The sequence below is a fragment of the Cyprinodon variegatus genome, unplaced genomic scaffold (assembly GCF_000732505.1).
Source record: "Cyprinodon variegatus isolate N-32 unplaced genomic scaffold, C_variegatus-1.0 Scaffold79, whole genome shotgun sequence".
NCBI lineage: Eukaryota > Metazoa > Chordata > Actinopteri > Cyprinodontiformes > Cyprinodontidae > Cyprinodon > Cyprinodon variegatus.
The window spans coordinates 420,962-446,234 of record NW_015150532.1 but is presented as its reverse complement, the minus strand read 5'-3'; the positions used below and the strand labels follow the sequence as shown (position 1 = coordinate 446,234).

Below are 25,273 nucleotides of genomic sequence, written 5' to 3'. Positions count from 1 at the left end.
ATCTTTAGAGCCACTACAGTAATTAAACTAAATAATAAACATTACAGTTAAAGTGTTTAAAGATATAAAATCACTACCTAAATGGACAAAACTAACAAATTTGGGTGTTTATGCTGCTTGCAGTGTTTTTACAGCCAAGGTTAATTGATATTGTGTTTGTATACTATAATTTAGGTCAGGAGTCGACTTTTGTACCATTTTTTTGCATAAGAAGCTAAAAAGTTTGGAGAAAAAAAAGTTAACTGATTTTTTAAATTTTATTTCAGTATAGTATGGGAAAAAAGTCAGAATTCTGACTTTTTTCTCAAAATTCTAACTTTAATCTCAGAATTCCGACTTTTTTCTCAGAATTCTGACTTTTTTCTCAGAATTCTGACTTTAATCTCAGAATTCTGACTTTTTTCCCCATGTTAAACTGAAATAAAATTTAAAAATCAGTTTACTTTTTTTTTTTTTCAGTGGCCCTTATCCTCTTACGTAATACACTGACATTACCTGAAAAAAACTCACCTTGAGCACATAATTTGCACACACAACAAATAAAAAAATTAAACAATATTTAATCATTGTAAAAAAAAAAAAAGAAAACAACGTAATAATATCCCCATCCCCCAGAATTAAACACCATGTTGCAGGTGTTACTTTCTCTGCCATTATTATATTTTGACACAACTCTCTAATGTCTTGTATAGAAGAACTAATCTGAGTAGGAACTTCTTAAATGGAATGTTTGTAACTTAGATTCCTCGGCATCAGTGACTGTCTGTAATAAACTGTCAAGTCAGTAATCTATCCCATGATGATAACACTTTATAGTATGCTAAATGAAAAAAAAACGTTTATTCAGAGATTTTATTAGTTGTAAACCATATCCTTTCCTGGAAATCAAATATATACATACTTTTTTTAATCAAAATTAAAATTTGTTTGGATTATTTCATAACTTTTATATTTATTTCTCTTAAGTAACAGTGTAGTAATGGTATCTGTGTAAATAAGACGTAACCAGTGATGCATTCGGCCCATTTTAATTAGTTGCAATTAGACTTAGTATTAGACTCAACTTTATTTATCCCTTGGGATTTATCCTTCAGGGAAATTCTGGTTCCAGTAGCTTATATAGAGTATTATACAGTATAGTAGAGAATTATAATTTCTTTGGATTTTTTTTACTGTTTTGCTGCTTGTTCCTTAAATCATATCACCTGTTTTAACCTGTATTGTTGTCATAACTGTCAAAGGACTGCCAAGATATTTCCAAGGCCTGGCTGTCACATTCCTGACTCACTGAAATTCTGTTTTGTTTTTTTCTATATTCCTTTGTGCCTTTACATTTTTGGGCCAGTAGGTGTCAGTGTATGAGCAGCCACATTAGTCCACTGGTCCCCAAGGACTAATATGGACTCAAAAGTTGATCACATTTCCTGGTAGTTTATTTGCACATTTATTAAAAGTGTTTAAAATACACATAATACTTTTAAGATTTTAAATTATCTGTGTTATATTAGTTTAGTTTTTTACTAAAAAACGGAAAAAAGGTGCATTTGATCAGATTTTGGCAAGATACTCTATGTTCCTTTAAAGGACGTCCATGAAAATATAAATTTTAAATTTAACAATCAGAAGTGATTCTTTTAGCACTGGGAGGGGAAGGTTCAAGGAACTTTAATAGGATTAATATTTTTGGTCATTATAAGGAGATGATGGTGCAAAACAGTTTAAGCACGACAGATAATTGGTCACACTTACCAACCCCTACCCTGCATCTTATTAAGGTGTTTGACTGCCATCACTTACCATATTTAAATAAATGGGTGACTGACAGCACTAAGGCGGGCTGTAGAACAAATGCAACCAGCAGAATTAGGTATAATAAAGTGGATATGCATTATATTTAAAAATTAATTTGGCCGCTGGCTGGTGGGGCTAGTTTACTAGGGTACCTCTACATGAAAATCCAGAACCTAAGAACAGTTTCCAAAAAAATATAAAAATAAAAATTATAAACAAACCTCTGAACTTTTTTTCTCCAAGTTTGAAGACATTACGTTTTCCCATCTGGAAAGCTTTCTGAATTCAAAATGTCTGGAACCGCATTGAGTTTTATAGCGTAGCCCAACTAAAGCCTTAGGACAACTTCTAGCTGATGTTAAAAGTAACTCCATATGTTCTCATCAGAAATGTCTCCGTTGTGCCGATGTGAAGATTCTGCGGCAGCTGGTGGCCGTCCATGAAGGTATCGAGGCCATGCGCTGGCTGATGGAGGAAAGAGGCATCTCAACCAGCCACTGCAGCAGCTTATCAGGCAGTATGAGCAGCTTGGTGACCATCGAGGACCACGTTCCCCCGATGTCGCCCAGCAGGTGTGTGAAGCTTAAGTGAAGCTTATAGGACACCATTCCAACCTTAAACAATCATAGAGCCTTAGCTACTGCTTAGATCAGCATTTATGCAAACAGAGGGCTTATTACCAAGGTTTCAAAAAATTCATTTAAAAAATCCTTTGTCTTACTCTTATAGTTTAAAGTCCTTTATTATATCAGCAAAACCAAAGTAACCAGGGTTTTCTGTAGCTTTGGGGGACATGCAGTAGCCCATTCCAGCAGCTTTCTATTATTTCTTTCCTATGGATTGCTGGTCAGCTGGCCATAAAAAGGTTCCTACACTCTTTTCCTCTGGCTGGTCACAGATATCAAGTTAAAAAAGTGAGGATGTCTAAAAATGGTAAAACTTCCCATTGTGCTGTTTTAACGAGTCTTTATTGAAGTGTGGTAGAAAATGTCAGAAGGCTGGAAGTGAACACAGTGACATATTATTTTTTAAACCTGGATCCACTGATGTGATTTCCAATTTAGTTAAATATTCTCAACCTTATGGTTTTCTTTCAGATTGAAGGTGGAGCTAAAATGTCAGTTTCTTCTGTTATTCCTACAGAGAAGAGCCAAGTCCCGCCTTCCCTCAGGATATGAGGCTAACCGCCATTGAAGAAACATCTCCTGAACCTGAATCTGCAAGCTCCTCTAGGTCCATAGAAGTTGAAAGTTACAGTCTGGCACCACTTACTGCTGCCAGCTCTTTGGTTGGCACTGATGTACCCAAGTCACAAGTACTGGAGTCTGGTTTGACACGGCTGCACATCAGAACCGGTGCTGAGACGATCAGGAGAGTTCTGCTTAGGTCCTGCAAAAGAAGACAACTAAAACCTGACTCTGGTGGCGTGGCTGGCAGTCAGGATGTAGGAGAGAGAAACTCTACACTTTTACCTCAGGAGACGTTAACGTTTCAGAGCCACGAAGTGAAGAAGGACGAGTTTTCTGCTGGTGATGAGAGCGATTTACTGGGTTATGATGCTCAGTGGTCCTGGGTGGACTCCAAGGATGATGTCACATTTTTATGATCTTACACAAGAACGCTTTACATTACATTACTTTAAACTATAACCATCTTGAGTGACAGTGGAATAAAAAATGAACTTTGACCCACAAGTGTCTTTGTGGAATGGATTAGATATTCATCCTGCTCATCAGCTTCTGAATAATCGCTCAATCTGTGCATTTGTTTATCCTCTTCTTGAAATGGAATGGTAATTAATCAGGAATTCTGCATGAAATTAATAAATAAGAACATTTAGAAGGTCATAAAATCTGCTGTGAGTGAAACTGCATTGCTTGTTTTTCTCTGTGTGATGGAAAAATGGAGGATTTCTTCATGTTTATGCTGCTTCTCTCTAATTTGCTTTTAAAGTTTTCTACTCTTTGTCAGACATCCGCATCTTCAGTAGATCTATTGGGAAGTTATTTGACAAACGCACACAGAGCAGTGCATGAATGGAAAATAGAATGTTTTAATAAAGATTTGAAGAGTGAGTGATGCATTTCTATATAACCTCATCACAACCAACCTTCAGAAGACACCTGTCTAGAAAGCAGAGTCGATCTGTTTTTCATTTCATTACAGTATAAATCCAGATGTTCTGCGAAGGTCTCAGAGGTTTAATGAACCAATAAAAATGATGAAACCCAGCAGATTGTTCAGGGAGTAACAACATCTCACAAAGCACTGTTCAATTAATCATCTGAAAATGGATGGCATGGCACAGCTCCATATCTGCCAAGACACCTCACCCTAGCTAACACAAGAAGCTTAACAGGCTGCACCAAATAAATCTGCATTTATTTTAAAAAGGCAAGAAAGTCATCACTGAATAAAAGCCTCAGGGAGTCTTGTTTGCAATTTGCCACAACCCGTGTAGAGAAAACTGTTCAGCAGGTGAAACAAAACTAACTGTTTGGCCATGATGCAAATAATAAATAGTGATACAAAATTACCCTTAGTTATAAATTATACATATCACATCATTTTCATGTTATTTTTAACTAGTAATCTGTTGTTGCATTGTTGCTTCAAAATCCTGACTCGATCTTCTCTGTCCAGTATTTACACTACCACAGTGAAGCCTGTTCAATAGGTTTCTTGGATGCATTATTTTAAAAAAAGGGGGAGAGAGGAGATTTAAGATCTTAATAATAATAATTCTAATAAAATTTTTCAGTAGCTTTTATAAAAAAGATCAGGGCAACTATGGACATTATGGTTGCAAAAAAAAAAATCTCAATATTTGATATACATGTAAACATGGAACACAACATGATTATTTATGGGTTCGACAGCCCAGACTTTTAATTAGAAATAAAAAAAATGTTTAATTGGAGCAGTCTTGGGCCAGATATAGCTTAAGATCGATTTTTATAATTCTGAATGCTAATCTGTTATGATTAGTTAAGAATAAGTATTTTGAGAGACATAATTGTAACTTCAGGTTTTAATAAATTATAAAGATGAGCCTCACAAATGTGGTTGCCATGTTTGTGTGTTGATACTATTTTCTGTAGTCAACACTGTCTCTTTGTCCATTTATATATTCTTTGTCATTTATATATTATTTGTCATTACTTTAAGAATCGTTTTCTTTATAGAAAACTTCTTAGTCACATTTTTAACGTATGAATCGATGCTTTGTTTTAAAATAGACTACTTTTCTCTCCACAAAAACATCCGAATTTTAAAATATATATCAGTGTTAATTATCAGTTACTTCTTAGTTAGCCGCTTTAACATTTCCTACAGTCCTCAAACGCCCTCTGCCGGCGCTCTGGTGACGTAGCACGTATTCGCACCGAAACCCGGAAGTGCTAAACAGGTAAACTGTTTCTTTTTTTTTTTTTTTATTAGGTAAAAGAATGTATGGCAGCACAGGTGGACTCGGGAAGATGTAACTAGTCGGAGTATCGGGGAGAAATTATGGAGGCCTCTTTTCTGCGTTGGTTGCTTTTTGTCGCACTGCCAGCCTGGACATTTGGAGACGGTAACATTATTTATCAGTAGAAGAAGAATAAGACAGATATTAGCATGACCGCTAACGATTGTATATTTGGTTTGAAGTCACGGTGGCGACAAAGAAACATAACGTAACATATAAAAACAGCTAAATTAGATTATCTAAAATGTAAGGTTCATCAAATAATATTTTGTCCTTAGTGACAGTAGGTTAGAGAGGTAAATAAATATAAGTGTGAAGGTTTTAGTTGACTGCGAGAGACTATCATTCTTTTTGTTGCATTAAACAACTTTTCTGTGAGAAGGAAAAACCATCTTCAATGACTTTAGTTGCTTTAGAGCAGCGGGTCTCGGCACCAAAAGTGTGCAGAAGAAATGTTCAGTTCGATACTTATTGTCAGTTTTATTTAAAATCCGATTTTATAATTCCAGTTTTTACCATTACAATAGAAGCTTTAACCAGAATAAGAGAAAACCGACACGTTACAGGTTGATCGTTATAAATGTAACATATTCTGTAGGAGTTCTAGGTTCATATTCTTCAAAGCACATGTCCATTAATGCTTCCTTCTTTTAATTACCTTTATTTAACTCAAGAGATGGATATCTTATACATACTGTAGAGCAGGGGTCACCAACTAAAAACCAGCTGGGTCCGGATAAAGAAAATCATCAACCAGTAAAGGTCCGGAGACATTTTAACTATAATCTTTTACTTTAAACAGAGTTAAACACTGACATAAAATGAGGTGTTTATGCATCCATGTTATACATTGACTTTTTAAATAAATAAAAAAATAGAAAACATGTTCCATTTTAAAATCTAAAGTAGAGAACAACAATCAATTCAGTTTGGTATATAGACAATTTCCTGATTCACATATTTTATAAATAACCTGAACTGACCATTTGTTTTTTTTAATGACTTAATGAGACCAGTGGGCTTCGTGCTGCCCTGTAAGGCTTTAAACCTGGGTTTGAATGGAGACTAAGCCATTCTCAAGCACATATCAATCAATGTGCACATTTTGAGCCTGGATCCATTTTTATTTTTGATTCTGTTCATGATGGAGAATCTTGCTTCATAGCAGCAAGTTGAGCCAAACATCCTCTAAATGTGCAGGGTCATTTAGCAGCACATCATTTCACTTTTCTGTCACTATTTCACTTTAGTTCTTCCAGCAGTCCACACTTTCTCCTCTCCCTTTTTCTTATCTTCTTCTCCTTTCCCACCGCCCGGCTTGCCACAGGTCTGCCTGCTGTGTTTAAAAGTAGCAACAGCAGCAACCAAGACTGACAGCAGCTCATTTGAATCATGTGTAGCCTGGTCCTGGACACTCTGGAGGGCTTTACCATATTAACAGGAGAAGCGGCACAAGTAAAGTTAGACACTGCTCGTCAGACTATATGCAGATATTTATAAATGTTTTAAATCAGGTTGGGTCCAGCAGGTAGGTCCAGATCCGGACCCTGGTCCGCTAATCCGTGACCTCTGCTCTAGAATGAGATGTGATGCTTTTAGGGAATAAGGAAAAAATAGTTCTCTTCATAGGCCTGTCATTGGTAGTATTTGGCAATTGTTTGCAACTTTTGAGTTTCCGTATAGCTGGAAAGTGTACCTCTTTACCCTGCATTAGAAATGAAAACCTTCAAACAGAATAACAAGCTGCTCTTTGATAATTTCAGGAAATATAAAGAAAATACAACAAGAACAAATAAAAACAAATTTTAAGTTAAATGACCCCCTTTTGTTGCAATAATCCTGCTGCAGACACAGTTGAAATGTTTATTGGATGTTTTATTGTCATCAAAGTTATTTTCTCCTCCTCTAAAAAGCCATTTTCAGTCTAGTTTTCAATGTCAAGGATGTTTTGGGCTTTTGGATACACTTTTTTTGTTAAATAATTGTCACTAACCTGATGCTTTTCCAACATAAATAGATATGTGGGAATACATAAATCCTTTTCCCTTTTCTCCCTGCAGATGGCCAGCTGACCTTTGTATCTGAGCTGTCCTCCAAACCTGCTCAGAAGTTGTCAAAGTACAGCTGGTATGCCAACGTCAGACTGCAGAGGTTCCACATACCGGAGGACACCGCCGTCGCTCGCTGGCTCTTCTCTGTGAAAAAGGGCCACAGTTTCCACTGCGGACAGCACAACATCAGCATGTAGGACACAAAACTCTCCTATAAAACAGTAGCTATCTGTGTCTGATTTTATTATAACAAGATTCAACCTTCCTTGCAGCCATATCCGATGGGGAGCCCCTCCTGTCATAAACCCAACACAGACTGTGTTTCCAAATGCAACACTTTGGGGCCCCTCTTTTTCTCTCACACTACCGGTGACCTCCCAGAGCTCCACCACGTTTAACCTCTCCCACCCGGCTCCAGGGAATTGGTTCGTTGCTGCTCATTTACCAGAGGATGATGGCCGCATAGAGCAGAAGGTTTGTTCAGAGATTTTATTTTATCATCTTTGTTTTTATATCTGTTAGATCTGTGCTTGATGAAAGTTTTTGTTTTTAAGGAAGGTTTATTTGGGGTGGTGAATAAGTGACAGATGCAGAACTGCAGAACCCACTATTGTTGAAACTCTAACCTCAGATGGGATTGAATGCATGCTTGTTTTTTGTAGGACTGGTTTAAGTAATCTAATCTAATTTTTTTTTTTTCATTTGTTTATCTTTTAATTAAATTTGATGTTTAAAAAAAGGACAAATAACATAGATTACTTTCAGAAACTGGCTTTTGATTTTATTTCTGTCATTTGCAGCTCCAAGCCACATTTCTTACAAACCATTTTATTTGTTTAGAAGATTATAATTAAAAGTTGAACTATGGATGGGTCGGCTGATATTTTTTATTTTTTATTTATTTATTTTTTCTTGCATTGGCCTATACCCACATGCATTCAGGAGCCATGCTGTAAGTGTTACAGCATGGCTGTAAGACTTTAGATAACATGAGGCGCATGCATTCCTGCTTCATCCGTTTACGTTTACCATACATTGTTCTTTTTTTGTTTGGTTTTTAAAATGTATAAAAACAATAAATAATATCTGCTTTAGAAATTGGCCCAAAAACTAAGTGCACATATTGGGGATGAGTTGCAAACCATTTTGTTTTTTTAGAGCTTATAATCAGAAGTAAAACTGTACATTAGCCGGCTAATAATTAAATATATTATCAACCTTAAAAGAAACTGCATCCTCTATCTCTACTTATAAAGAATAAAGCAGAATAGCAGATTCTTTGTCATAGGTTTATTTTTACACAAAAACCTTCTGAAATCCAGATGTGTTTGGCCTTGTAAATCATTGTAGTTTTATTTATTTATTTTTAAAGCAAAGAAATATGTAAAATATAAAATAAAAACCTAAATAAAAGCGAGGACAGTAATTTGCCCACATGGTGGGACCTTGGACACAAACACAAAATCATCCCTAGAAGAGATTGCGAGATCCCGCAATACTTTTGCGCAAAAGTATTGCGGGATCTCGCAAAAGTTTATTTTTTGCGATGTCTCGCAACACTTTTGCAAAATCTCGCAATACTTTTGCGAGATCCCGCAATACTTTTGCAAGATCCCGCAATACTTTTGCAGGATCTCGCAATACTTTTGCAGGATCTCGCAATACTTTGCAAGATCTCGCAATACTTTTGCAGGATCTCGCAAAAGTATTGCGGGATCTCGCAAAAGTTCATTTTTTGCAAGATCTCGCAAAAGTTTTGCGGGATCTCGCAAAAGTTTATTGTTTTCCTCATTGTCCCTTTAGGGGCTCCATACTATTCTATCCATTGAGGTATAGAAAAACTGGAGAAATGATGCCTGAGATGTTTGTTGGACAAACAGACTGGTACCATATCCAGGGAGTTAACTGCTTTCTGTGGAAACCTTTGTGGTCCAGTGTAAAGCATATGGGTGTGATGAAACATCACAATAGCTGTGTAACACTAGCTGGACAGATTTCCTTAGACTGTGCTATGGAACAACAGTCTACCAGGCATTCTGGGACAAGCTCACAGCTGGAAAACAACTATAGTGAGGAATGAACATTTGTGGGGAAAAAAATCAATAACAATGCTCCTGTGGTGTGTAAAGCTCCTACTTCGCCAAACACCATTTTCACAAAAAAAATTAATATTAGTGAGCTATGCCGTGTTTGTGTTAAAACATGTCATCAAAGTCTCACCTTTCTTCTCCTGATTTTTTTGTCTTTCGGTTCTTAGTTTTGTTTACTGAGCTGCATTAATCTTTCATTCCAATTCATTCATCTACACATAGTTTTCTGATGACATTTGGCTCTAAATGATCCCATCAGGCTGCTGCGATCCAACTGCAGCTCCAGTCACTCATTTTTTCCTCAAATTGAAGGTATAGTGGAGGATGTTGTTTTTCCGGATGGATCATCAAAATAAGTTGTCCTCTTAATTGTCAATCATCCTGGTGATATGTTTGCATAAGGCCGTCCTACGTGCTCGTCCCCTTTTTCACTTTCTGGTGGTGAGACAGACATAGTGGAAGAATTGTGAATTTTTTTTTTGGAAAGTAAACTTGAATGAGTGATGCAAACAGCAATTTTTAAACAGAGCGTGGACAAGAAGAAATGGGCTCTTTTTTTTGTTTTTTTTTTAAGTGGAAAGGGCGGGTCTTTTCAAAAAGTCCCGTAAAATCCTCCACTATACCTTTAAAGGCACTACTGCTAGGGTTGGGAATTTATAGGATTTTCACTTTGTCTGATTTATGATGCCGATTACGATAATTGATGACTCAGAAAAATATTCTATAGATTAATTGATTTGCAAAATAATCGTTAGTTGCAGCCCTAGTGTGGATCTGCACATCAAAGTCAGGCTGTAAGATTAGTCTGAGTGGTCACTATAAAACGCCCGGGGGGGGGTTATTGATGTGAAGTGCAGTGACAAAAGTGAAAAGGTGCCATATAAACCTGCCTGCAGTCACAGTGAGGTTGTGTTTCTGTAAAATTCCTGTTTCCAACCCCAACCTGCTGAACTGGAACGGCAGGTAGACTGATCGTTCTGCTTGGCTTTCCGCTGAACCACATTCTTATGCTTTTAGTTGTCAGACAGGTTTGTTTAGCAATATATCGATTAGAAACGGTCTGCTTTTAAAATGTCTCCCTAAATGAGCTTATTCAGCCATGTCCTCCATACTTGTTTGATTTTATCTATTTTGAAACCACTTGAGAGAAAAAATATGGATTCAGTTTTTTTGTGTTTTTTTTCAGGGTTTCCCATCCTGCTCTTATTACTTCCAGCCACTGCTGTCGGTCAGGAGAGCCGTGGACACGCCGGTGTTACAGCAGGGAACCTTCCTGACACAGACCGCAGCACCTGACAGACCTGCACGCCTTAAGTAACATGTGGAACAATGTTTCCGTACATTTCCTTCCTCTTATAATGATTGTAAGCGCTCTAGATTGATGGCTTTGTCTCTTAGGATGTTCGTGCCGGAGTTTACCTCGTCTCTTTCGGTTTCTGTGGCCGAGTGCTCGTCAGGGGAGGCGGAGGAGAGCAGCAGCTGCCAGCTGCTCCTCAGACTGGGCTCTGCATCGATGCGGCACAGCCAGACGGCGGTGAACTGCTCAGGGAGCCGCTGCTCCGCCTCCCTCTCCAACCCTCCGTGGGACACCTGGTTACGCATTGTGGTGGAGAGCAGCCAAATCAACCAAACCATAACCTTTAAGATTGTGTCCAACTACACAGGTGAACAAAGATTTCACACATAATACATCACCATAAAAAAATAGCAGATCTTTTCCACATTACGATGAATTTCAGCGTATTTAACTAAATTTTTATGCTGATAGATCAACAAAAAGAAGCGGCTAACTTTACAGTTAAACAGTTTTTCTCTTGGATGATATTGTATTTATTTTTGTCTCCTTCAGTGGGATGTAAGCCTGCCAGCGTAGGCCTTAAAGCAGACGATGACCTCACAAAGCTCCTCGGTAGGAGCAGCGTCTCCAACGTGACGTCAACAGGCAACAGCTCAGGCGCCTCCAACGCATCATCAGCGCTTCCACCGGAGCTGCCCGCGTCCGGCTGCGTGTGGAGCGTCCCTGTGCTCTACGAGGAGCTGGACGTTCTGTCTCTCCGTTTCACCCCCGTCAACGGGTCGAACATCAGCATCACGGACGCGTACCCGGCGCTGCTCACGTACCCTCTGCCCGCACAGGCCACGGGGGGCACACTCAACCTGCAGCTCACGCTCAACTCTGTGAGTAACGCTGAGTCGCTGACCTTTGTGTTTGCAGTTAGTCTGTATAGACACACCACTTAGATGGGTTTTTAATCTTTTTTTTTTCTTTTTTTTCAGACAAATGCAACGTTGGGGAATAACAGCATCGTTGGCTGTTTTTCTCCCTGGGCTCCTGTCCTCGAACTCAACCACTCTGAACCTTGCCGTACAGGTACAGTTAGAGTAACATGCAAAATGAAATAAAACAGTTAACATAATGCTGCTTTGAGTGAATTGATGCAATCATCCATTCTGTCTGTGGTTCTTTGTAAATTAGTCCTTCAGTCTGCAGCCAATCCCAAACTCTGGAATCATTTAACCCCTGCATGTCAGGCAGGCTTCCAGTTTGACCTTTTTCATTTCTTTTAAAGTTTCATCTTTTCTCTCTAGTGTTTAATACTCAAGATGATGTTAATGTTGTTTCATTTTATATTATCTCTTTATGTTATATACTCTTTTTACCTATTTTGTTCTATATTTTTAATGCATTTTGTCAGGTCTAAGCACCTAAAACATCATACATAGATACGGGGAAAGAAAGAAGGCACAGAGACAATTATTTTAGTTACTCGCGAGGAGAGTAGGAAGAGACTGCGGAGTTTACAATCTCCACCCCACTCTGTGTCTTTAGCTTTCTCCTCGCAGTTTATTGAAGAAAAGGGGATGTCCCTAATTACACCAGCTGAGTTTTAACTAAGGGAAAGGGAAACAAAAGGATCTCACTTTAAACCTCAGCACATATGTTAAAACAAAGCATGTGGTTGTTTTACAATTGAATTGTTCCAAGAACACAAAGACACATGTGATAGAGGCTGTTCAGGCCTCCTCCACATCCCGTCCGTTGCATGACCTTTATCTGGAACAATCTTAAGCAAGAGTTAATAAAAGATGAATCACACATTATACATCATAATAGTTCATTAGAACACAACCCATGAAACACAAACAAAGTAAGATAAATAAAATATTTCTAACACATTTATTGGTGTTTTTGGTTCTGCTTTTGTGCAGCACTTTGGTTCTTTTGCTTTTTTTATGGTTGTTTTATTATCAATTGATTCATTTGGAAAGTAAAGTGAATCCTTCAGCTTCTGTGAATCCAAAAAAAGGGAAAAGATAAAAGATGATGGAAGATTCCAGTTTAAACACACAAAAAAAGTCCAACTGTCAATTTGGTGAAATGCAGAAATATTTTTGCTTTTATTCAGAAGAAGATTCAAAGCTTCTTTTTAAAGAAATAACCTTCAAATAAAACAACTTTGGATTTATTAACATAAGATTTTACTGCAGCTTGCTGATCAGGGCTTTAGTCTCAAACACAGATTGCAAGTCGGTACCAAATTTAACTCCACCGGTGTGCAAAGGCTCTGATGAAGGCAGACATCTTGGGGTGGTCCTGGACCCTTATCTGAATCTTAATAAAAACGTATCATAAAGACAGCTTATTATCACAAAAATATAAATATTTACAGATGATATCTCATCAGAGATCTGAAAAATATATATTATTCCAATTCTGAGGTGATCGTAGATTTTAAACTTTTATTTATGGCTCACAAGCAGTTTAGTAATCAGAACATTAATTATACCACTGATCCTCTTCAATGTTCTAAACCATTAAGACCTTTAAGATCATTTGAATTAAACTTCAATCCCATATCAGAACAAAACCATCAGAAACAGGCTTCAGTATTTATGCTCCAGTAATCTGAGATAATCTTCCTCTACACTGCAGGAGTTTTCCCAAACTGAGCATTTTGTTTAAAGCAACACAGTTTTACTAAAAATGGATGGATCCTAAATTCCTTTCAAATTTTATTAATTTAAAGTCATGTGGTCATCTTAATATTTACTATAAAATATATTATTTTGATAAGGCATATTTCCCTGATGTCAGTCCCATTAGGATTTATTTATCTCTCTGTTTAAAAAATGGCCCAAAATAATAATAGGTGATTTCTGTTGATGTTTCAGGCTTTAGAAACTGGCGACACACAGTAACCCACTAACAAGCATAAAAACAAAGACGTACTTTTGGTTTGTCTGTTACAGAAATGCAGTTTGGTGCTTTTTTTTTTTCTACCTGAAAGCCAAACTATCAAAAACACCCATGTTACTTATCCTGAGAATACGACGGCTGCTTTCAAAATGCTAATTTCACCATTTAACTTGAAATGACGCCCTAAAGGACAGTTCATTTGGGCTGTTATAATATTCAATCCTTTTTAAGTATGTTTATGATTTTTACAATCGGTTGCATATCAAATCAACTTCCATCTTTAATTATTGGCATTTTCAGATATACAGAATATCCTGACCAATCTCCAATGTAACGTATACTGTTGATTCTCCACAGCTTTGTTTGGAGGATATGGTGTTAGCATCAACGTCAGTGACCCTAAAGCTGCAGTCAGGCTGCCTTTCCCTCAGTCCACAACATGGTACCTCACCCTGCAGCTCGTATGCAACAGGTAGAGCACCTCTAAACACTGCATCCATCATTGACTGCTTTATATGTGCACTGCATTATTTGAGTCTTTTTGTAGGACTCATCTTCTTGCTCTTTCTGCAGCAGTGACTGTGGGAACTCGTTTGTGGTGTCTGTGGTGCCAGAAGTGTCTGTCAGTGCCTGTGTGGAGGATTGTGGGCCGTATGGTGAATGTAGGCTGCTGAGATCCTACACCTACTTGTATGCTGCCTGTGTCTGCAGCGCAGGTAACCCCTCCCCACACACACACACACACACACTTTTATCTATCTTTTTAACTTCACATGGTTCTATTCATATGTTAAAAGAGAACACTAGCAGGTTCTCCATTGTCCCCAGCTTCCTCCAACTATCTGATAACACAACGTTTAGTACATTACTCCCCAATTTACACTGTGTGCGGCTCTGCTCCACCGGGCTCAGCTTTCTGTGCAAATATGCAACCATTTTTACCAACTAAAACACTTATGCTACGTTCACATTGAACACGATTTAAGCAGCACAAACAGCTGCTTTACATGCAAGGTATAGGGTTGAAGCGCATCAAAAGGTCCTGCTGAGTAGCTGAAGCAGCACCTGTTGAGCATTTCAGCATCTGAGGTGCTCCACATGTTTCCACGAGTTGGAAAATTTTAACTTTTGCTGCTCGACGTGCAGCAACAACCAATCAGAGAAGCTGATTTTATATATATATGATATGAAGGGGGTAAAACTTGTTTATATCATATATATTACCCCATTTACATTACCCTTGAAAAACCGTGCCGAGACCGGTCCGAGCTCAGTAACTGAGATAACTTATCGTGTGTAAATGGAAAGCAAACTGAACCGAACTGCAGACCAGTTCCAGAGGTGGGCTCGGCTCGGTTTTTCCCTGGCTCGGTTCTCTGATAACAAGAGCGCATGAGCAGAACGCGTCATCTCCGTCTGGCTGCACATCCCGATTCACACTCCATTCCAGTAGTTGGCGGTAATGCCCCTCCAGAAACAGAAGAACGGCTTCTTCTTAAATTATAAAAAACAATCGAAATCTTCTCCACGCAACATTTTAAATAATGGCATTTTAAATCATAACACAGAAGTACAGCAATAATAATCAAGCATAACTTTCTGAATGTGACGGGCGCCGCCATTTTGATTTGCTTGATTCCCTCCTTCTTCATCTTCTTCTTGTTGTGTTTTATGGCGGTTGGCAAACAACTTTTGGTGCATTACTGCCACCAGCTGCTTGATTTCCTCCTTCAATACTGGCAGTAATACCGCAGATTGTCACTAGGAGTCGAGGAACCGAGATAGCGTGATGTGTAAAGGGTCGTCAGAACCGAGCTCGGCCTGGTTAACTGATCCCAGCTCGGACCGGTCTTGGCATGGATCGGTTTTTCAAGGGTAGTGTAAATGGGGTATCTGTAAACTAGGCTTTCATGAAAGGAGAATTTATTTTGTTCCATGTACAAAGAATATTTAGCGCTATGGTCACTCCACCAAAACGGTTATTTAAAAGCTAAATTAACTTTGCTCACAGTACTTCCAACTGGGTTCCCATGGATCCTTAAAAAGTCTTAAAAGGCTTTGAATTCTTCAATAAAAAACTAAGGCCTTAATTGGTAATAAAATGTCTTAATCCAGTTTTTCTTAGGTTTTAAGATTACCACATCATAAATAGGATTTTATTTTTGTAATCCATATCAAACATTAAAATAATTGACAATAAGTTTTTTTTTACAATTACTGAACGGCTTGCTGCTCTTATCTCACCCCTCCTTTGAAAGTCTTGCTTAGTTATTGAAATACTGAAAAACACTAAATTTTCTACTGTAGTTTTATTAATTGAGGCAAATGTTTTGTCCTGAAAACACAGAATAAGGTCTTCAGATCTGCACTAGACACTGAATAATGTGTTTTAATAAAGGAACATAAAATCAGACTGAATAACCTACTAATGTAACAGCCTGCGCTGTAATCTTGATCAATGTTCTTTTTGACCTCTGCAGGTTGGAAAGGTTGGGGCTGCACCGACGGCTCCACGGCCCAGTCATACAGCCGCCAGCTGACAGCAACCATGTTGCTCACACTCAGCAATCTGTTCTTCCTGCCCGCCGTCGTGGTTGCCATCAGACGCGCCTACATCACTGAGGCCTCGGTCTACATCTTCACCATGTTCTTCTCCACGGTAAAGAACAAATTACTTGTGGCTGTGGTTAAAGTTCCTATAACTGGAAACGTGCTGTGAAACCATCTGGGCAGAAATATGGTATAGATCTGTCAGAGTTATATCATTAACACACAAATGGAATGTTTTGTGAAGTTTTAAATATTGTTTTTTACTGAAAAAAATCTAAAATATACTTGTTCACCTTGAATGAAACTGTAGAAGCATCACTCCTATAAGGTTAGCTTCTCGTCTGCTTGAGTTTGAGTTTTATTGCTTAAGCTTTCTTCCTAAAAATTTCAGGGCTCTGCTTGGATTAACAATAGTAGATTATAGTTTGCAGATCTTCTGACAGATTTTGAATTGGAAAATTAGGTCTAGACTTTAACTAGTCCATTTTCAATCTATTTGCTTAGAGTTGTTGCTCTGGAATGGGAATGTAGTGAAGTTCTGACGTGTTTCCATGTGCCTGCTGAAGAAAAGCCCTCCCACAGCATGATGCTGCCTCTGCCATGTACCATTGATGGGTTAATGTATCACTTTTCTAGTAAGAATCTGTATTTAGGGGCATCAAAATAAAAGAGGCAGAACATAGATGAACATACAGAATGCGAAGCCGTTTTTTTTTTTTTTCAGCTGATGAAAGATTGGGAAGTTTTCTATAAATCCTCATTATTCCCGTCTCTTCCTGTAGTTCTACCACGCCTGTGACCAGCCCGGTGTGGCGGTTCTGTGCATCATGGACTATGATGCCCTGCAGTACTGCGACTTCCTCGGGTCGATCTGCTCCATCTGGGTCACCATCCTCTGCATGGCTCGCCTGGGAGACGTAGCTAAATATGTGAGAGGCCGCTAGTCAACCCGACTGTATTCTGTAATGACAGCTTCAGCGTCCTCACCTGGTCCTTCCTTCCTTCCTTCGTTCTATTTGTGTAGACCCTGTTTTTACTCGGAGCCTTGCTGATTGCCATGTCGATGCAACTGGACCGGAAGGGCTTGTGGAACCTGCTGGGCCCCATCCTTTGCGCCATACTTTTCATGGTCACTTCCTGGGTAAACATTTGTTTGGAAATAGCTGATGTCAAAGCAAGCAGTAATGATAAAAGTCCTGCTTTTTACGTAACAGCTTTCAAAATTATTATTTCTTTTTTTTTATGTGCAGGTGTACCGGGGGGTCCGCCGGAAACACTGCTACCCGCCCTCATGGCAGCGCTGGGTCTTTTACCTGATCCCCGGTGCACTCTGTGCTCTCATCGGCGTGTGCCTGTACATCTTTGCAGAGACTGAGAGCAACTACTACTACACGCACTCGCTGTGGCACATCCTGGTGGCCAGCTGCGTGGTGTTCCTGCTGCCACCAAAGGAGAAGGACAGGAAGGCTCTGGGCTGGAGCCAGGGCTTCAGCTGGAGGTGGAGCTGGAGACCTCGGGTTTGTGGATACACGCTCTGTGAGAGCAGCAAAGATGAACTTTATACCGTCACATAGCAGCAGAAGGAGGAGGAGGAGAAGGACAGGCTGGTGATTTGATTTTCAAACCTGGGAAACATTTGAGCAGCAGATAGCTACGGCCCTTTTGGCAAAGATCTGGTTTTAGAGTCTCTGTAGTTAATAATGACCTGAATGAGGCATTTTCTTAATACAGCTAGATAATTGTATTCTCAAAGGTCCACTTATATTTCATACTTAAATGCTCATCAAATGGAACAGTGCTGTTAGAGTTTAAAAAGATCTGCTCCTGTATGTTCCTCTCAACCCAACCAATCAGGTGCAGCCTTTTAAAGAATAAATACACTGAGATTATTTGAAACTTTGATCTGCTAGTATAGATGATTCCACTTACTGCTTAAGAGCTATATTTACCAAATACTGCTAAGAATTTGGATTTACTATCTTATAACAAAAGTGCTCTTTTGGATCGACTTAAATATCAGCACAATTAGTCTATTATATCTGCAGCATTCTATAATTCTGATAATTTAAAACCCAGAAACCTCAGAAAATATCCCAAATGCTGCTAATATTTCCAGATGTCATATAGGAGACGGAGGCTCCTCTTTCCTTATAATATTGGGTCTCAAAAGGACCAAAACAGAAAAAGTAAGAAATCCTTTAAAATCACACATGGAAACCATGGCAACAACCCACTGGATAGAAATCCTGCTTGCAGCCCGTCGGTCATATGTTAAACTAACCTGTTAGGATGCTCTAAAAGCTTCTCCTTTGACAATTAAACAGTCTGATTTAACAGTTTGCAGCACTTTTCAAACAGCCTCTTGAAATGCTTCCTCAGAAAATGTTTTTAGCATCTTACTGGTGCTAAAAAAGACAACCTTGAATCTTCCTCAGTAACAAATTTCAAATAGAAATCATTGTTTTCTGCACCGCCTGTTAGCATCTCTGTGCATTCACTGGGAACATGTGGATATTTTAGGTTTAAGCTCAAAGTTGCTGGTCGTTTCTACTTTGAATTAGTTTTTGCTTGTTTCCGTTTCTTTAACATAGATCTGTGTGTTCTGCTTGTAGCATTGGGACATACAGGTAGCTGACAAATACAGGTGTGTACTACAAGGCAGGATTAAGAGCTTAACATAGGTGTTAAATGTTAAGAAAGAGTTTTTCCATTTAAAGAGGTGGATGTTTGAAATGCTTGCTTGATCACCTTGGTAACATTAGTTTTCCCATAAGTATAACCAACATTAATAAATTTATATTGAGAGCTTTCAATATAAAATTACTCTGCAGCACTGTAAGTTAGGAAGCAAAGGGAGGTTAGGACATAGATCATTACACTGGTAACTATTATTAAATTACAAAATTTTAAAAATTTCTCCTTTAGTTTTATAATACACTTCATTTTGGTAAAACACAAAAGTATTAGATTTAGGAGCATTGTGGTGGCCGCATCATTAGATCAGAGTCTATGGCGAACTAAAGCTTTGAATAAGCCAGCATCTGTCGATACAGCAAACACCAAAAGATTCACTTTTCTTTTACAGATTTACTGATCAGATTATTTAGCTGATTCTTCATCTCAAAGGTCTCTTAATCAAAATTATGACAAATTTCACATTTTAAAATAAAAGCAGTCATTTCATACACCATGCTTTTAAAAAAAACACCAAAACTATGTCGTTGGTAAATGTTTGTTGTTTTTGAGCCTGGGAAAATGCTAGTGCTCCCAGCTAACATCATGACTGCTGTTTACCGTCGCCATCTGCTGGCTATATTATGCCAAGACCACTAACACCAAAGTTCATGTTGTATTCTAAGCATCACTTGTCTCTTATTCCTCCTGGCATCCAATATATATATATATATTTTATTTTTTGGTCGATTTTTTTTTTCACACTTGATCTTTAACTTTCTTCCGCCGGGGAAATCCTGACTTCACAAAGTTTACTAACAAACGGAGCAAAAACAAAGCGTGAAACAGAAATATGTCACTGTGAATTAATCTGAAAGCCTTTGTGTGAAACCAAAGTGAGGCGAAATGGTATAGAAATTAGTAAAGTCACAGTCAGAGACTGGGCTTTACCTTAAGTCAGAGATTCTTTAAATGGTGCACACATTTCCAAATCCAGCATTCTAAGGGTTAAAATAGAACTACTGTGGTGTAATCTGTTCATCCTTCCTGTTTCGTCTAAAAGTCCTGCTTTGTCATTCCTACACAGCATGAACAAACTGCAGACATAACTGTTTTTGTTTACGTTTCCATTGCTTCTTTATTTTAAACAGACTACTGATAGTTTAGGCCAGGGATCTGCAACCTTTATAATTCAAAGAGCTATTATACCCAAAATAAAATGAGAGCCACAAATATAAAATGACCTTAACATAAAACAAAACCCACTATGTTTGCTATAGATATCTGCCTTTAGAAAGTGGTGTCATTTTAAACAATTTCATTTGCATTTTTTGCTCTTAAAATAAGGATAAAATATGAGTTTGCTAAAGAGGAAGCATTGTTTTTTTGGTTTTAGTTTTAAAGGATATTATTTTATCTAAATAAATAAACAAATGTCAAGCTATTGACAAGAAATCTAAATCTAAAAATATATTTCTGATTAATTAATGCTTTTCGCCAATAAATTAAGAGCCATTGTAGGGGGTCCAAAGAGCCACATGCAGACCCCTGGTTTAGGCAAAGTGCAGTCCCTGATCACATTAAGAAAAGGTTTTGTTTTTGTTTGTTTTCACCTGTCATAAAATCATCCAAATCCAGTTTCCTGCTGATTTATCAAAATATTTCTGTATCTAAGTTAAAAGAGAAAAAGATGTTTTTTCTTGTTTTATTTTTATTTCTGTATTTATGGCTTTCATCAGCGTAGGACATCATTGTATAAATGATATTGCTTTTCAAAACTCAGTCCACACTAATATGATGCTTTGTTCATAAATGATGTAATGTGTCTGTTTTTCCTTGTAGGTCTGGGTTATGTTGGAAGAGTTTAATACTCCAGATGAAATTTGAATAATTCTTTACTGCCAGGTACTATAATTTCCTGCATTCTATTGTATTCCTTGAAATTAAAACATCAGACCACATCTCAACAGTCCACCTAGAAGAAGGAAAGTAATGCTTTTTGCCTAAATCTGCTCATCACAGCCACTTGTGTCTTCACACAGCGTCACAAGTCTGATAATCACATCTCAGTCTCAGGGCTGCAGATCAGAGCAGCCTGGAGCTTCTAACCTGTCAAGAAAAAAAAAATGAAGAAAATGCATGAAAGATTCAGATTTACTGCGTCTTTAAATTTGGTAAGACCAATTCTCTCTGCACTTTCCTAAAAAGACTATTCTTGCGGGCAAATTCTTTACTATTCTACAACTAGGGCTGCATAATAGAAAAACCTTTATTAGAGGTAATGTTGGTTAACATTTAATGACAATGTCAGTTGAGATATGTGCCTATTTTCTTCTCTACTATCTTTTGTCACCTGGGCTTCCATCACTGTGCGACCTTTAACATTTTGGGTGATGTCATCTGGTTATGGTGTAACCATCCGCTGCCTACTGGCTAAATATTTCACTAACATGGAAAATATAATTTTATTACTCTTGGATTATGTTAACCAACAACCTCTGCGCTCCAATTGCTCCTTTGCACACGCCGGTATTGCCATGACGACATATCCCCCATGTATTGTGCAGCCCTGAACTTGCCTCGACTCGTTCGTTCCAACTATCTTCAACAAACTCGTCTCCAGATTTCTTTTAAAGCTACTTGACGCACATTTTTCATTTATCATTCACACTTTTTTTACTGTATTTTGTTACCTATAAAAATTCATGTTTAATTGTTTTGATTGTTTTTCCTGTTGTGCTGTACTTTTTTCTTTTATTGGTGACATCCGATCAGGCACCTGATAGTTATTTGTATTTCAACTATTTCAATTTTAAGTTCATTTTAAATCCAGCAAGAGTCTAAAATTTGTTCACATTTTTTCAGTGTCTTTTTCTGAGTTGTTTATCAACTCTAGGCAGTTAGCGCCCTGAGCCTACTGTGATGTCATCAACCCATATGCACACAAAGGAGAATTGGCTAGCTGGGGTTGTTTTCTTTTTTTTTTCTCAATCCATTTTATGAAATTTTGCAGAAGGGATATAAACACCATTAACTGTTTTCATTGTCTGCAAGTGGAGAAAAAAATATAAGACAAGATAGGATCTGTGTTAAACATGTGGTTAATAAAGCCTAAGAGAAGCCAATGTTATCTTTTAATCTGTTGCTCTATTAATCAAAACACTAACTGCTAGTTAAACAGCTGAGTTTGTTCATTATTTTAAATGTTCTTTTTCAGTCTGAAGCACTTTGTTTTCACTGTCTAATGTAAATTACCCATATGTGTATGAATCAGCGCTGATTGAATGTATACTAAGATTATTGCCCAGTGCCTCTTCCTTAGTCTTTTTGTGATTGCACTTTATATATATGATAAAATGGGAGTTCGGGTGTTTCTCATATAATCTAGTTCCATTGTGTAGTTTTGTGTATTAGATTTTCTGTTGAAAATCTCTATTTTCTGTTTTTGTCTTTTTTCGTTTCCTGCTGTGATTTTGTTGCATCGAGGCTCAAATATTTTGAGGGAAAACAAAAATTACCACTGTTTGAGTTCCTCAAAGGATTTTATTTTATTCAGTTATTCGTCGAAACTGAGTGATGCCTTGGGAAAATAAATCTGATGTGAAAGAAGAAATGATTCGTTTTGTTTTTGTTTTGTTTTTTTTAGTCTGGTGGGGATGAAAAGACTGAGTTTCAGCCCACAGAGGGAGTGGGACTAGGGGGAAGCAGATTATGATAATCCTCAGAATTGTAGACAGCAGTCCGGTTGATATGCACATAACTGTGTGAGTAGTTGGGTCCCTATTTATAGCTTACCTCCATTAGGATATTTGATGGGCCTGAAAGGCTTACAGATCACACACTGCAGCTTCTTACAGCTTTTCTGTAGCTGGCATATGAGAAGGCTAAAACACATGTTAACAAGTTTAAAGCTTCTCTGCTTTGAGTTAGAGAATCAGGAGTTTTGAAAAAAGCAACAACAACAAAAAAATCATCCTTCGAAAACGTTTTAATTTATCGTTTATAGATGCTGTACCGTAAAACTGTCTTTGAAAGTGAACAGCTCCTTTTAATTGAATTACATGTTGCCAGTAGAGGGAGCCATGCTAGCAGATTATTCCAGATTATAGGAGCTTCATGGTACATGGTCTACATTTTAGGACATCCTCAGGTTTCATTAAAAAAAGATTGTCAGAGCTGGTCTCTACACAATGAAGGTGTTTTTTATATATCTATATATATATATATATATATATATATATATATATGAAATTTTGACCAATTGAGTAGTTTTATAAAGCCACATGCATGAAAGCACCTTCAAATAATTTTTTGTCATAAAAGCATAATGTATATAAACTGTTCAATTTTGATCAACCTGCTTTAACCTGCAACGGACTGAGGTAAACTCAAATATCCATTCAGTTGGTCAAGAGCTCTGAACGTAAAAAAGGAGTTCTGTCATTTCCTGACACCTAAAACCTAATGAGTTGTTTTTCTCCTGAGACCTTAGGATGTCCCATAATATACACTGTACCATGGTTATTTTGTTGTGGCTTAGAATGCATCTTACAGTTAAATAGAGAAATGCCTCTAAATGCAGGTAAGACCTTAAACACATTGCATTGTCTGTGGCATCATGGCAAATTAGAAACCATGTAAAATATCAGGAAGAGAATTGTGGACCTTTTCAAAACCAGTTTTATCCATTCAGCTGCCACTTTAATCTGTTCAAAAACATACATAAAAGTAAGAACATACCAGATTCCCAGCATCATGAGGTTAGGAAGGAGATGGGTATGCTGGAACCTAAAGGAACTAAAACATTACAAAGCAAGAGAGGAATACCTGGAGCTAAAATACATGAATATTAAACATGGATATTAAAAGCATGCAAACCTGAGGGTTAACAACACCGCCTGCTTTGTGACGTTTTATTTCAGATGAAAGCATGCAGAAAGATATACAAGAATCAGAGAGCAAAGTCAGATACGAGCTGAGTCAAGATGTAAAGTTTAGATCTGATTCCTAATTTAAAAAGGCCCTAACCAGAGCAAGCAAATATATATATACCTAACCGTGCTTTGCACCTTATCTGATGACCTTAGAGCAAAACAGAACATCTGAGATGGACAATTTCTAAAGCAAATGAGCACAATGTTTGGGTTTAGGATGATGCAGAGGCGGTGAAAGCAGCCATTCGCTGCTCATGCGCAGATGAGATGTCTGTTTTCTTGCAGGAAGTTTGATGCTTAAATAGTAGCTTTCTGTGAAAGAGGGGCTCCGCTTCCTACATTCAGAATGATTAGAAAGAAAACGGCGGAGAAGAAGTCCGTGGTCGGTTGCTGTGGTGAACGACGGAGACGATGGGGATAGAAGTGATGCAAGTCAAGACGCCCCTGCGGAGTTGGTACCTGCTCGCCCGTCCTCCTCCGCTGGCTGAGCGCCGGCCTGAGCCGGGGAGGGGCTGGAATGTCTCTGGCGTCTCATGAAGGGGAACACACTGAAGGATGGGAGAAAGTTACTTTGAGAAACTGATGTTTTCACTCAAAAACAGAAAAAAATTAGATATTACCTTTTCTTAGTTTCCTGGGGGACGACAGCTTTGGCCAGCATGTTTTTATACAGATCGGATTTTAGATACCTGGGGTAAGAATCCTAAATACACCAAATTACAAGTTGTTAAAGAATGGGAAAGATGAAATACGTCACTGATAGTTTCCTTGGAATCAAATGAGATACGAGAAGAGAGAACTTTAAGGACCTTCTTCATGAGGAAGTAGATGTGCATCTGTGCGTCATCGAAAACGAAGCGATGAGGCCGCTTGATTCCTTCTAAAGTTTTATCCATCGTCTTACTGTCAATGTTGACCCAGCGGGCCGCTCCAGGGGCCAGGAAATTTCTAGATATTAAAGAAAAATATACTTTTTTCCCTTTAAACAAGAAAAATGATGTACTTTATTGGGATTTATGGTAAAAACAAAGTAGCATATGAGGTGGAAGGCAAAGGAAAGTTATTATTATTTTTTTTTTAATATGAGAAAAATTGTACTCTGATACCCCAAAATAAAATCCATCCAAACTTTCATTAATTGTATTCCGCTTAGCTAAGACCCATTAGTGAGTTACCAGTTACAGGCGATGAACCTACACATGCCTCTACCAGTGACACCCTGCAGTTTAGTGGGTTCTGGGTCTCTTCCCAGTAAAATCTACCTGGAAAGTCCCAACAGGGAGGTGTGCAGGGGGGCTCCTGATTAGAAGTGTAAATCACATCAACTCACTCCTTTCAATGCAGTTTTTCCATCTTTTTTAGTACTTCTAAAAGTCCAAGCGAAAGGGTCCAAATATGTAAACTTGCTTAATATATTTTTTTTGTTTGTCTGGCATCGTATCCATGCCTCCTTAGCATCAATGACCACAAATATTGTTTCAGTTGTTTCAGATTAAGAAAATCTCTTTGCACGACAG

General features: G+C 38.0%; 3 protein-coding genes across 6 annotated transcripts in view; 2 read left to right on the top strand and 1 right to left on the bottom strand.

Annotated features, from left to right (window-relative positions):
• LOC107083626 (leucine rich adaptor protein 1-like) overlaps nucleotides 1-3,916 on the top strand; it is a 6,582-nt gene extending 2,666 nt beyond the window's left edge. Inside the window, exons 2-3 of the mRNA XM_015372992.1 lie at nucleotides 2,179-2,363; nucleotides 2,935-3,916. Coding sequence (XP_015228478.1) covers nucleotides 2,179-2,363; nucleotides 2,935-3,397 — 648 coding nt within the window. The 3' untranslated portion in view covers nucleotides 3,398-3,916. The remainder of the gene's footprint in view (nucleotides 1-2,178; nucleotides 2,364-2,934) is intronic.
• A 1,300-nt stretch (nucleotides 3,917-5,216) lies between these two features.
• tmem8a (transmembrane protein 8A) lies at nucleotides 5,217-21,910 on the top strand. 3 transcript variants are annotated; one of them, XM_015373017.1, is made up of 15 exons: nucleotides 5,217-5,365; nucleotides 7,321-7,504; nucleotides 7,584-7,785; nucleotides 10,588-10,715; nucleotides 10,800-11,065; nucleotides 11,251-11,579; nucleotides 11,679-11,772; nucleotides 13,957-14,071; nucleotides 14,173-14,315; nucleotides 16,080-16,258; nucleotides 16,932-17,078; nucleotides 17,174-17,290; nucleotides 17,400-17,666; nucleotides 20,665-20,727; nucleotides 20,845-21,910. In XM_015373017.1, exons 1-14 carry the CDS (start codon nucleotides 5,302-5,304, stop codon nucleotides 20,707-20,709), a joined length of 2,280 nt encoding a protein of 759 aa, XP_015228503.1. In that variant the 5' UTR covers nucleotides 5,217-5,301; the 3' UTR covers nucleotides 20,710-20,727; nucleotides 20,845-21,910. The 3 variants fall into 3 exon arrangements, with proteins under 3 accessions (XP_015228503.1, XP_015228502.1, XP_015228501.1); XM_015373016.1 differs by having other exon boundaries at nucleotides 20,865-20,942; XM_015373015.1 differs by lacking the exons at nucleotides 20,665-20,727; nucleotides 20,845-21,910 and having other exon boundaries at nucleotides 17,400-18,964.
• Nucleotides 21,911-23,441: 1,531 nt separating this feature from the next.
• Nucleotides 23,442-25,273, bottom strand: part of rgs11 (regulator of G-protein signaling 11) — a 14,398-nt gene continuing 12,566 nt past the window's right edge. For both annotated transcript variants that reach the window (XM_015372989.1, XM_015372990.1), the window contains exons 15-17: nucleotides 24,566-24,704; nucleotides 24,377-24,459; nucleotides 23,442-24,304 (exon numbers count right to left, since the gene is read on the bottom strand). In XM_015372989.1, coding sequence (XP_015228475.1) covers nucleotides 24,190-24,304; nucleotides 24,377-24,459; nucleotides 24,566-24,704 — 337 coding nt within the window. In that variant the 3' untranslated portion in view covers nucleotides 23,442-24,189. The remainder of the gene's footprint in view (nucleotides 24,305-24,376; nucleotides 24,460-24,565; nucleotides 24,705-25,273) is intronic.